General features: G+C 36.5%; 1 protein-coding gene across 1 annotated transcript in view; it reads right to left on the reverse strand.

Moving 5' to 3' along the window:
• LOC143745373 (cadherin-18-like) overlaps window positions 1-14154 on the reverse strand; it is a 58052-nt gene that overhangs the window by 11594 nt on the left and 32304 nt on the right. Inside the window, exons 3-4 of the mRNA XM_077237759.1 lie at window positions 11005-11299; window positions 5329-5448 (exon numbers count right to left, since the gene is read on the reverse strand). Of these exons, the coding sequence (XP_077093874.1) occupies window positions 5329-5448; window positions 11005-11299 (415 nt within the window). The remainder of the gene's footprint in view (window positions 1-5328; window positions 5449-11004; window positions 11300-14154) is intronic.

The raw sequence follows: 14154 nt of genomic DNA on the forward strand, positions 1-14154 counted from the left end.
ACAGCGTGTCGCTAAACGTTACGCACTGCGCAGTTGTCTACGTCTGTCGCCATGGTTACGTCATGGCTATGGCAGTACGAGCGGAAACCAAGGATAGCGCGGATATTGACAGGCGACATTTTTTTCCGGGACGGCCACTTATTTAAAATTGGAATTTCTCTGAAATAAAAAAAATCTTTGGAGACTTTTGGGATATTGTAAGTACACAACTGCAGGAAATATATCACACTGTGCAAGTCATTTTTGGACTTGCTGTTTTCTCAATTTTGTTGTGTTTATTTTGTTATAGAGAGGAAAGCGTGCCGACACATATTTACACATTCATCTAAACGCTACTCTCAGCAGAGTGGGCGGCTTCAGATGTTGCATAACATTATATCGCTGCTCACGTATTTAGAACTTCGTTTTATCCCTAAGCGAAGAACGAAATAGAACTTTGCCATGAGTATGTCGGGGCCTTTAACGTGTGAATAATTCACAATTTTATGTGTGTGGGGGGAGAGGGGTTGGGGTTGGCTAAAAGTTTCATGCGACCATAAAATATGCCTTCATATTTTGGATAGAAAAGAAAATGAGCAAACGTATAAAAATATTACATTATATACATTTTATCCAAATCAATGCTTTTATTTAGCAAGGAACAATTAAATTGATCGAAAGACATGTATAAATGTTCAAATTAAAAGATTTAGATTTCCAATTATTTTTTTTTTTACTTTTGGAAGGATATTGTATTCTGGAAAATGTATTATGTACCATGGTTTTTGAAAACTGGAATAATGATGCTGAAAATTAAGCTTTTCCATCACATGAATAAATTATATTTTAAAATACACTAAAATAGAAAAAAAAGTTATTTAAATATTTCTGTTATTACAGCAACCTTGGTGAGCACAAGATACTTTATATTTTTAGAAAAAATAAAATAAATAAATAATGGTAGCTCCTTATTTTACAGTCCTGTAAATACTATGTACTTATTATAGTAATTGCAATAACTGGTTAATAACTAGGTACTAAGCTTGAACCTTTCCCTAAACCTAACCTTAACCAATGTAGTTACCTTATATGACCAGTACTTTCTTAGGCTAGAACACTGTAAGTACACATAAGTGCACATACTGTAAAATAAAGTGCAACAACAACAACAACAATAATAATAATCGTACAGACACCATAGTATATATTTTTGTTTTTGAGTGAATGTTGACACAACTGAAAATGTATTAAGCCATATTACAGGTTATTCTAATTCAAATAGTGTTTTAATTACATCATTCAAAGTGTACTGGATAACAGAAATGACCCATATATGAAATATTTTGTGGGGTCAAATGAGAAACGCTAGATTCATCATCTCATCAATCAATTCAATCATGTCAGATTCTGTTGTAAAAAATAATTCACACACAAATTCATTCATATGTCTTTTGAGCTTCTGTGTGCAAATGCAGCTCAACAGAGGTCGATGTGTTTTAGTCACCTTTTTAAAAAACAAAAATATCTAACTTAACTGTTGAGTTTTACATACAAAATAAAAGCTTTTCAGCACCATGCCTGTGATGATCAAAGAAAAACATGAACATAAAGAGAGAAATCCCACAAACCTCCAAGAGAAACAACACCTGATACAGCTGTTGACAGCAGGAAACATCAAGGAAAAATCTATATGAAAGCAACCCTCCTACACTGTCTGTCAGAGTATATTAAAAAGATGCAGATTAAGGGGTGAGATACGAAAGAAAATAAGTCTTGCTAAACAGGAATAAATTAGGGCGTCATGCACACAACTTTGCATTACGTTCTTTAAATGCAAGGCAGAATCTGCATAAACACCCACAGCAATGGGTTATGACTTCAGCATCAGTGCTGGAATAAACTCTTGATTCACACTTCAGAAGTAGAATACTTCCTCAATCTACTTTCTCATCTTTGTGACTTGCACCCTTTTTGCTTTCACTAGTTAGTATAAATATTATAATATTTATACTCAAACTACCTAGTAACCAGTCCTGAGGTAAATTAAGCAGCTTAATTATTTAAGCCAAGACTCACATAGAATCAGTATTGAGTATAACTGAGAATAAATCATCATCATTATTATTATTATTGTCATCAATATGTTTTTTTATTTATTTTTTTTATTGTTATTACGTCTGTTGTACATATTCTTCTGTTAAGATCCCCCCCAAACACACACACACACACACGTACACACACACACACACACACACACACACACACACACACACACACACACACACACACACACACACACACACACACACACACACACACACACACACACACACACACACACACACACACCATGTTGGCAGTTGTTTTGTTGGCCTTGGTGTTCTTTGTTCTATCTGTCACTTGTAAGTATTTGTTGGCATAATACAAAATAAAATCAATTGAGTATAAATAAAAAATTAAACACAACATAATAAAAACATTCTATAATATAATAACTTATACAAATGAAACATGAATATAAATCAATATTTAAATGCATTATATATTTATATTTCTCTTTAATAAAATTAAGCATTTCTTTAAAATAACTTACACTGATGAATCATGCATAATAAGACCCTTAAATGTGTATTATGAGACTTGTCGACTTGAAAGTCCTCATATTATGCACTGAAATCTCTCAGTATATTCATTTTATACATCTCCAAATGGGATATTTGTGTCTTCAGTATTAAATGTCCTGAAAGGTAGTTTGTGAGAGATTGAAAGTGAAGTATCACTAACAGGCAATGCAGTAAAGCAAGAATAAGTCAATCTTTGTTGTCTTTTTTTTCTTTCTCACACAATCCCCTTGATTCCGTTTTCATGTCTCCTGTCTAAATGCATTAAGTCCTTGAACACCATCTAAAATGAACTCTGTCTGGCAACACTGATACTGTCTCGCCAGAATTCCATTAAGCATTTCATCTCTAAAAACTATTACCAAAGTCATTGATATACCTGCATGCTCGACAACTTTGCAGAACAAAATTCTTCATGGTTCCCCTCCAAACTGCTGCATTTGTCTTTACTAAAGGCCAAATGCTCACAAAACTGGATGGACTGAATTGTCAGAGCACTAGTCTGTCAGCGCTGCTAGAAGGGATTCGCGAGGGCATGTTTGGGTGAAGGCTGAGAGGTGTCTAGAGATTTTCATCAAAAACTTCTTTGAGGTATTTCTGGCAACATTTCTCAAAATAAGCAGTGTACTGTGGCCATGAATATGTAGGGATACATTGGTGGTGCTTGCGTGTGTGTAAGAGGTAGTGAAGTGTGCCGTGTTTCAGCACCATGGACAGCTCCAGCAAATATGATAAAGCCACAGAGGCCCGGGAAGCATTTCAGCACCATGGACAGCGGCAAATATTCCCTCTATACTACAAATTAAGGAAAACCAACAGCATGTCCATACAACTACTTGATGATTGTACATGCAAATGTTTCTGGCTTTAAGGTCAGAGTGTTTGCACACCATTTTACCTCTGTAATCTGACATATATACAAGTAAAACAGATATTCCTTGAACACATAGAGCAGGATGTGATTTTATCTATTGGGAATTGGTTGGTTTCATTCTTCATTCATTCTTACTTTCTATACTTTCTTATTTTATTATTTCTTTCATTTCATTCATTCCTTTCTTTCTTTTTTCTCCATTCCCTTTTCTTTTTTCTTTTTTTCCATTCCCTCATCTTTCTGTCTTTCTTTTTTCATTTCTGCATATCTATAATTCTTTATTTCCTTCTATACTTTTTTCTGTTCTTCCCTTCCTTCATTTTTTTGTATTTCTTTCCCTTACCTTCCTTCTTTTTATCTTTTCTTCTTTATATCCTTCCTTGCTGTCCTCACTTCTCGTTCTCCTTCCTTCCTTTTTAGTACATTTTCTGTCTTTCCTTTTCCCTTTGCTTTTTATTGCTTATTTTTTCTTTATTGCTTATTTTTTCCACCATTGCTTGGATTTTCTTCCTCCCTATTTTCCACTTTAAATTTTTATTCTCTTTATTTTTTGTATTTTATTTTTTTTACTTTTCATTTATTCATTATTTCTTTCTTTCCATTATTCCTTTCTCCTCTCATTTCTTTCTATCCTTACTTATCTTTCCCTCCTTCAATTTCTCTTGCCTTCCATTCTTCCTCCCATTTCTCTTGCTTTCCATCCTTCCTCCCATTTCTCTTGCCTTCCTTCCTTCCATTTATCTTACCTTCCTTCTTTCCTTCATTCATTTCTTCCATTTCTCTTGCCTTCCATCCATCCTTCCATGTATCTTATATTACCTTCCTTCCTTCCTTCCTTCCTTCCTTCCTTCCTTTCTTCCTTCCTTCCTTCCTTCCTTCCTTCCTTCCTTCCTTCCTTCCTTTCTTCCTTCCTTCCTTCCATTTCTCTTGCCTTCCTTTCTTCCATTTATCTTACCTTCCTTCTTTCCTTCATTCATTTCTTCCATTTCTCTTGCCTTCCATCCATCCTTCCATGTATCTTATATTACCTTCCTTCCTTCCTTCCTCCCTTCCTTCCTTCCTTCCTTCCTTCCTTCCTTCCTTCCTTCCTTCCTTCCTTCCTTCCTTCCTTCCTTCCTTCCTTCCTTACTTCCTTCCTTACTTCCTTCCATTTATCTTGCCTTCCTTCATTCATTCCATCCATTTCTCTTGCCTTCCTTCCTTTCTTCATTCCATCCATTTCTCTTGCCTTCCTTTCTTCATTCCTTCCATTTCTCTTGCCTTCCTTTCTTCATTCCTTCCATTTCTTTTTCCTTCCTTCCTTCCTTCCTTCCTTCCTTCCTTCCTTCCTTCCTTCTATCTTTCAATCCTATTTCTTTTCTTCTGCCTTTATTTCCATGAGACATACACAAAATGTGCCTCTATTAAAATTTAATGGTTTCTTGTAAAAACCCTCAAACAATGTCCACCTCTAATGAACACCAAATCCATCTCAAGGCACTCTGAATCTCTTTCCCTCTCCTACCGTCTTGTCTTTATCCCTGAAAGCCTTAACACAATGTTCTCTCCACCTCATTCTCCAGGGATGCTCTCCATTATACAGCCAAGATCCAAACAATACTGCATGCATGTCAAGCTCTATTTCTGCACAGTAAAAGGTGCTGGTGGTGTATTGTATTGCTCACAGCTGTTTTCTGATGAACAAACAGTCTAATACAAACATCTCATAAGAAGATAAGGCAGATTTTCTGTGTGTATGTTTTGATTGTACATCTACTCGACAAAATGCACCAACAGCTCGAAACCTTTAAGCAATAAAAGCACTTTGTATTAATTCAACTTCACGGAGACTATGAACAGAAGTCTTGAATTTACCAGTTTTGGGGTCGACAGAGAAATATGGCTGTCCATGTAAAACGCTGTACACCACCCGCGCACTGTTTCCATACGTAGGGTCATCTGCGTCTGTTGCTGTGACTTGAAAAACTGATGTTCCTGCAGAAAGAGAGAGAATAAAGAATTGGTGGATGTATTTGAAGGGTGGAATGAATGAAAATGATTCCCAAAACATCATCAAATGTTCTTCATGTAGACCTAAAATAAGTCCCTCAACCACACAAGGAGAGTTCCTCCACTGTTTCTGCTCAGACCAAGTCAACAAAGATTAAAGACAGGCTGGAAATGCAGTTGTGTGCTTTGCAATCTCTCTCGTGTCTTTTAAGCCCTCTCATTCCCTGCTCTGTCTTTGCTCATTTCAGCCCTCCGCTTACAGTCTGTCTTTCTAGCAGTCTTTTTCCCCCTCCAGCTGACAGTAGATCTCTCATTTCGTCTGCTGGCTCGGGTCGCATTTCTCATCTGCACTTGTTCTTGCTCACTTTCATCACAGCTCACCAGGTTCAATCCATCCATCTGCATTGTCTGGTGCTGACGTACTGCAAACACCACAAAACATTTAATGCAGTCTTGAGGGCTGAGGCGTAAAATAGGATTATGGAGGCAGAACCTTAAATTTCATTTTTTATTTCTCTCAGTCTCCTTGCAGTGTTAAATTGTCTCTTTCTCTCTTTCTCTCTTGCCCTCTATTCAAGTATCTTTATTCTAGTATAAAACAGATTTTTGTTCTGTGCTTTAGCGTATTTAAAAATAAGTTTGGACAAAAAAAAAATCATTTGGTTTAAAAGCTAACACCATATAAATCAAAAATGTTTATTTTTTATTTCCTGAAGAAAACGAAAAATGATCTTGTTTTAAGGATGTTTAAGTACAGTCATGCCCACATGAATGATTTTCTGCAGTGTTCTCTTGCGCTGAGAGCCAGCCGGAGTAAAGTAGAAAAGCTGTGTTCTCCCACGAAGACTTTCAAAAGCTTTTCAATTACGGTCATCACTCAGCGTAATGCACACGAGAGACACGACGTTCACTGGTTTCTGCATAGTTCAACAGCATAAAGACCTGATAGCCGCAATTACTGCTATAACCGCTTCAGATAAGTGTAATTTTGGTTCTAATCCTGAAGCTTCAGTGGGTTAAAATGAGATATCTCATCCCTCGCTGAACTGTATCCAGCTTCAGCTTAAGTAAAAACATTTCTATCAGAGTCTACCAGCAGCTGGAAACTTGCTGAAACAGCTTGTCGAGAATTTTCTGATGAGCGTGTCTCCGAGGGCCAGCAGATGAACAGTGTGTGTGTGTGTGTGTGTGTGTGTGTGTATGTGTGTGTGTGTGAAGGGAGTAATAATTCTGCACCACTAATAAAGATATTGAGGTTTTCAGAAACTCCCAATCAAAATTTGACCCATAAAAATAAATTATAGTAAAACTGCAACGCAAGCAGTGGCTGCTAAATGGGAAGCTGGGTAATATTTAGAAGTCAATATGGATCTTCTGCTGATATACATGGCTATACACACTCAGCAGTCACTTTATTAGGTACCCCTGCTGAAAAAGACCAGCTTACACCAGCATGAATTTCCAGGCTGGCTTATACTGGCTTTGGTGCAAATTGTCTGGCTTGTTTTCCTGTTAAAATATCTAAAAATCCTTAAAAACCAGATACACTTACAAGTCTTAAAGGGGTCATCGGATGCAAAATTCACTTTTATATGGTGTATATGGTTTGCATATAAATGTGTCTTTGCAGTGCGTGGACACAACCACCATACGATGAAAAAAATCCATTCACTCCTTTGATTTTAATCCTCAAAAAGCCTAAACACTCTCAATAATCAAGCCATTTGGATGTCATATTGCTCATGCTACACCCACGACCCCTGATGGACTGTCCCGTATTAGCATATTTCCCGTATTGGCATATTTCCGCCCTCAGCCATTTGTATACTGTCCACCAAGGCAGCACTTTATGTGACTTGTGTCGACACCCCCATGGAAGAGAGGGGTGGGGTGAGAAGCTGCTCATTATCATTTAAAGAGACATGCACCGAAATGGGTCGCTGTGAACAGAGCTGTTTTTTAGGAGGTAAAAAGGGTGTTGTTTTACACAACCATTGAGAAATTTGAACCAAAGTATTTTACAAACTTTACATAAGAACCCTAAAGAATCATACCACTTGTGGAAAATGGTCTATCTATCTATCTATCTATCTATCTATCTATCTATCTATCTATCTATCTATCTATCTATCTATCTATCTATCTATCTATCTATCTATCTATCTATCTATCCATCCATCTATCTATCTATCTAATCTATTATCTATTTTTTTAGCCATAAAAGCACCCCTAATACATACTTTGAAATGACCAGAAGATCATGTAGTAGGGGACACAATACATATATGATATGTATGATAAACAATGACTATTAAAGGATGTATACGTTTGCAGTTATGATCCTCTCACAGTCTTCATTGTCAGACCCTCTAGTTTCTCAGAGCTGAAAGGTCCAGTCAATAAATTCAGATTGGCAGAGACAAACCAGCAACACACAATTAGATCCAGACACTCAAACGCACAGGGAATATTGACAGCAGTGGACTAGTGTTGCGTGGGGGCAGAAGTGTTACTGTCCAGACGGGCTCATTCTGCTCAAAGATGCCTACAGATAAACGCCTCCAAACACTCAGCTTCAGAAATAAGAGGAAACAACACTAATTATTCATTTCCCTCTTCTTCTGTCGATCCTTGTTACCGCAGCATCTCTTCTCCATGTATCTCATCAATACTAATCGACTGAGCATGTGTTCTTACAGCTGCAAAAGTCAGTTGAGGTGATGCTGTGCTGGTGGACAACCTTTTGATTATCTGGTTAGTCTTACATTTCCAAGAGCAATGAATGTTATAAACCAGGTAGTCCTGATAACGAAGAGTTTATATCCCAATGAGACATTTTCAGCTCTAATCCCAATGTGAATTGATATAAACATATTTACCAAAACAAAAATACAGAAATAAAATCCCACAGTGGATATGTGGAGATGAGTTAATTAACAGTGAACCTTCTATGGTAAATGTGCCCTTGAATCTGTGTGCACTGAAAAAAAAAGAAAAACAAACAAAACTTTTTCTTTATGAGCATTCTTGCCTAGTTACCTAGTATTTCCAGTATTATATTTCCCATAAAGGCAGAGCATCACCTCAAGATAAAACTAATCTGTGATGGTCAAGTGGACAGTATAGCTCTAACATAACAGTGCAGTGTTCTCTAAGACATCTATAATTGGGATTCTGAACCCACTCTGCGCATGAATCGCAAACAGTAATGGACAACAGCCAGGCAATAATAGACTCCTTCAACATTGATTGCAGCTGGTCTTCAAATCTAACGATACCACAGATCATTGTATGGGCTTCAGTTGCTACGGCAACAGCCAATTGGGACCTAAATAAACAATAAACAAAGCTTTCTAAACCCACAGGCCATAATCTCCACCAAGAAGTGTTGCACACTGCCAAAATAAAGAGACATATTTTATTTGTACATGCAAGCCAGGAATATAGCCTTCAAGACTCTCAAAGAGATCCAAAAAAAAAGACTGAGTGTGAGAACGTGTGCAACAGTGACATTCCTGTACATATTACAACATCTCTTTTACTTCTGATATACCAATAATATGATAAGCATTTTTAAGAAATCAACAGTGACATACTGTGTGTGGGTTGGAAGCGAGTTTACGGGAGAAGTGTTTCTCAAAGGCAGGAAGTACAAAAAGTACAAGATACATGGATAAACAATTTGCAAAACTAATGTTCATCTTCAGCTATCTATTATGTTGAATTAATGCTGAAAAAAACCTTCCAGCCTCTGCAAGTGTATGAAATACACTGCTTAATGAATGCAACTATGTCTAAAACCACTTGAATACACATAACATCATAATTTCAACTTTGCAACTCGTAAATAAACTGCACTGCATTCCTCAAACTGTATGAAACATCAAACGTATACAAAACACAATCACAAACACAACTCATAATGCATACAACACACACACTAAACTTGATACAAATATATATATATAATATAAATACACTTCTCCTGTAAACTGACTTCCAACTTACACACTTTTGATTTCTTAAAAATGCTTATTATATAATTGGTATATCAGAAGTAAAAGAGATGTATAAGTACATAAGTTAATGTACATTAATACATAAGTTAGCCCACATTAGTATTTCTATTACCACTGCACAAACCCCCTGCAGTTCCATCACAAACCCCTAGGGGTTCACAAACCCTGGGGAAACCCTGCTGTAAGAGAATCTCTCACTCTCGTTATATTTTTGCACTATTTCTCTAAGTGGAAGTGGAGCATTCCGGAAGAAGCATGAGTACATAGTGCTCTCTAAGAGCTATGGGGCTCCTGAGGGAACTCCAGCCGCAAAACACAAAACAAGCGGATAAAAGCCATGGGCTGGATAGAAAAAAAAAAAAAAAAACAGTTTGACTTGGGAATGGAGTGAATCAGGGAGATTTGAATTATAAGTGATGAATCTTGGAAAGTGACAGCTTATAACGTTTGCACCAGTACAAGCCTTTGGTTATAATCGTTTTTTTTTTGACAGCTATGTTTTTTAAAAGCCATTTCAATTTTCACAAGCCTTTTTTTACATAGACATGGACCCAATATCCAAAACTTGAGATAAACAATTTAGACAGGGTGAACAATATACTATTCACTTCTCCTCAGAGAAAAGTGAGAACAAATGTCATGTGTTTGGGCCAGCAAAGGCACATTTGCTCAGAGCTACGTGGTAATGTAAGGTGGTTCCATAAAGACCAAAAGTCAAAAGAACACATTTTCCTGTATTTACATGGCTTTAGTCTCTCATTCAAAGTAAATCTATAGGAATTTTGGACCTGATTGATGAGAAATCGTAGGCCAGATTGATTGGAAAATTATCACACCTCTCCTTCACATTCACACGGTCAATTTTTGGGATTGACAACCGCATTTACAGGTGATAGATAGATTGAAAGGTGTGTGTGTCGAAATGTCCTGTTCACACAGCAACTAACATGAGCGACTCTCTCTAACATGGACTCGACATGGAGTCCAATCAAGCTGTGAGTTCATCTGTCAAATCTTCATTAACTGACAATTTTGTTCTCATGGTGACATACAGTTCATAGAGCTAAAAAAGCTCGTTCAAATCACCAACTCTACATTTAACCAACACTGCAAAACTACACCGAAAAAATACTTAGTTTGCTCTCCTTGATTTTCAGTCAAATAATCTAAAAATTCTAAAACAAGATACATTTACTTTAGAAGCAACACTAAGATACTAGGACTTGATTTCATGGATTGTATCTTGAATATATTGTATTTTGACTTACTGTACATTACTGTACACTTACTGGCACATTTTTTCACTTGTTTATATGTAAAATAAGTCCTAATGTCATTATTGACTAATGACTTGCTACTGTACGTAAATTGATCTTGTTTTAAAGATTTTAACTGGAGAATTAGACAAATATAAGTGTTGTGAGTAAGTTTATCAAATGACTGCAAATCATTTTCATAAAAGACCAAAGGTAAAGTTGAAAGAACACATTTTACAGGAAAAAAATAAACAAGGAAATCTCACCAATTTCCGACATCTCAGGCACAGATGTGACGAAGGGTCCGTCTGGGAATTTGGGAGCGTTGTCGTTAATATCCTGAACTTTTATAATGAACTCTGACTTTGGCTCCAGGGGTTTATTTTTGTTGCGGTCGATGGCTTGTGCATGAAGAACATAATGTGATTTGTTTTCCCGGTCCAGACTCTTGGTGGCGTGGATGTCTCCCGTTACCTCGTTGATGATGAAGATACTCCCTGCTCCTTCACCACTAAGGATGTACCTGACCGAACCATCGCCTTTGTCTGAATTAGAATGCAGCTGAAATGAGAGAAAAAGAACCGTTGGTGTGTAACTACTGATGTGAATCAATACATTGCAATATATTCAATAATCAGGGCTCATTAAGCACAAAATACTCCTATAAACCCTTAAGCTAGAAAACTTTTTTTTACCTTACACTGTAGTTCCTTGCAGACCAGACTGATAATGAGCAATAATGCTATTGGTTGATAGGGAATTTATAAGTGGTTGCTAGGTAAATACATACTCTCTAGGAAGTCGACCTATGAACAGCTTACTTATAACTATCCTGGCACATTAAACTGGGACAGGAGAAAGAATTTAACATCAAAACATCATGCGCATCACCTTTAAAGTGACTTAAAAAAGAAAAGGAGGATGTTGGATGTTGAATAATGTATTTGCATTTAGCAAAAAAAAAAAAAAAAAAAGAACAGTCTTAAAAGACTTCAACTGCTGAACTGGAGGATCATCCTCAGAGATGTGAAATCTCAGATCATCTAGTGTTGATGTGAGATCTTGCCCTACTGCAATGTCGAAAGAGAGAGAGAGAGGAGGTGCAAGCCAAAAAAACTGCTTAATTGATAGAGGGAGGATTACTTACAGCTCTCTAGCTGATGGCTACCAACTCAGTTAAAGCTTATGACAAATAAAAGACACTTAAAAATAAACAATTCTGCATGGTGGTCCCTGCAGACTGCAAAAACATAAGCATGTTTATAAAACATTAGCACATTTATTGCACTACCATAATGTATCTGGAAGTCATTTATGTACTCATTATTGTCAGTTGTGATTTTACAATATTCTCATTACTGGTTTTGTGCTAATACAATGATTCTATTATGATGATGATGATGATGATGATGATGATGATGATGATGATGATGATGATGATGAATAAACCATGTTATTTTAAGGGTTTGTTTCAATCTTATTTTCTTTTGTTGAAATAATTTGTTTATTTTTTGTTTGTTTATACAATGTATTTTCCCTTGGGTCAAACTAATCCCAAACAAAGAGTCTTTTATCAGATAACAGATGCATTTCTGAAAATTGTTACACAATTTGTGACACAAAAACCACAAAAATGCCTAATGGGCTTTTGCTGTATCAAAGGCACATAGTTAAGACATTAAAGGGGACAATATTTATTGATTATAGTTGTTATTTTGAGAAAAACTGTATGTCGTGACACCAAACGTAGGCAAAGTCAAACTCACCAGAACAAGACTATTAAAGCTATTATGTCAAATGTTACCCAAATGTATAAATACAACAGTATCTCATTGTTTTTTTTCACATAATGAAATGTGCTTTATTTTCCAGAAAATAAAGTCTCAATGCTAAAACAATCCAACAAAATAGGCTTACTTTAAAGCTACACTGTGTGATTTTTACCCCCATCTAGCGGTGAAAAGGTATATGCCCATCCAGTGAATATTAGTTTCTGTTCCTCTCAATTCCGATTTCGTTTTAACTCCTACGGTGGCCAATGTAGTCCAAGATTAGCATGGCTTCCAGTTCGACCTCGTCCATGAGTGAAAGGTGAAGCTTGAATTAACCGTATGTCCCTCTTTGGCTAATGTACTTTCAAGATGGAGGGGCAACATGGTGACCGACATTAGAACCCCCCACCCGTATGTATTTTCAATGGCATATTATACACTCACGAGAATACTTTATTACTTGAACGAAGTAAATATACATTAATGAGCACATATATTTTTGAAAGAACTTAGTGTTTTTAGCTAAGAATAAACTAAAAAAGTTACACAGTGTAGCTTTAATTTATGCACATATATCATTTGCTACTTCTGTTGATTTGTGATCATGTTTTGTTGATGACTCCTTTATTTCCTGTTTCCTTTCTGTTTAGTTCCAGATCCCTTTGATTCTATTGTTAGTTTGTTGCTATGGTTACTAATTGATTGTTTGATTATGTTCACCTGTTCTTCATCTAGATTCCTTTGTATCTACTATTTACACCCCATGCGCTTCAGCGTGGTTTGCATTTCTCCAGCGATTTCCTGTGCATTGATTTTGTAAACAAAGACTATTCTGGAATCAGACTGTGACAATTTGAGGGTAAAATGTGACCTGGATACGTTCTTGAAAGGTTTCGCAAGATTCATCCATCTAAATGTCAACTGCATTTTCAGGATTTCTCGAAAGTCTTTGCACTTACAATTACCTCTCTTTGGGGACTGAAAGAATGACCAGGCGTGAAAACAAACCAGTTCAAGGCTGGGATGATATTTGGCTGCATGCTCTCAAGATGCACCGAATAATAATAATTTAAAAAAGCTGTAAAAGACAATACCGTCATTCCCAAAGCATAGTGAAAATGACAAGAGCGGTTAATGTTTCAGGAAGGCATAATGTGAACCCATGGGATACCTGTGCACTGGTGTCTCAGCTCTGTACACAAGTAGTCTGCTCAATGCATGGTGTCTCAAGGCTCATTGGTTTTGTGATAAGGCAAAACATTGACAGAACACTCAAAGCACTGAAAGCCTTGGTTCTCCTGAGTGTTTTATTGTCACTATCCAATAAATGTTAGATTGTGATCCACTCAAGCTAAGTTTAATGACTCAAGCGCAGACTAAAGCAAACAAATACATAGACCTCGACCCATCCAATCATTTATAGTCCACAGGAATTCAACATTGATGCGATTTACTTTTTTTTAATACACATTACTAATCTTATCGTGACTCATCAATGCACATTTGCAGAGAAGAATGGATTATGTTAACTAGGAGCTGAATGGTTTTTTAGGCACTGGTATAGCAAACTTGCATTCAGGTGTGGATTCATTCTTATATTGAAACATCCACTCTTTCATGATCCAATAAATTCCAGATGGATAG

Source organism: Siphateles boraxobius, unplaced genomic scaffold (assembly GCF_051911475.1).
Source record: "Siphateles boraxobius isolate OS27281-9 unplaced genomic scaffold, OSU_SipBor_1 1, whole genome shotgun sequence".
NCBI classification, from domain to species: domain Eukaryota; kingdom Metazoa; phylum Chordata; class Actinopteri; order Cypriniformes; family Leuciscidae; genus Siphateles; species Siphateles boraxobius.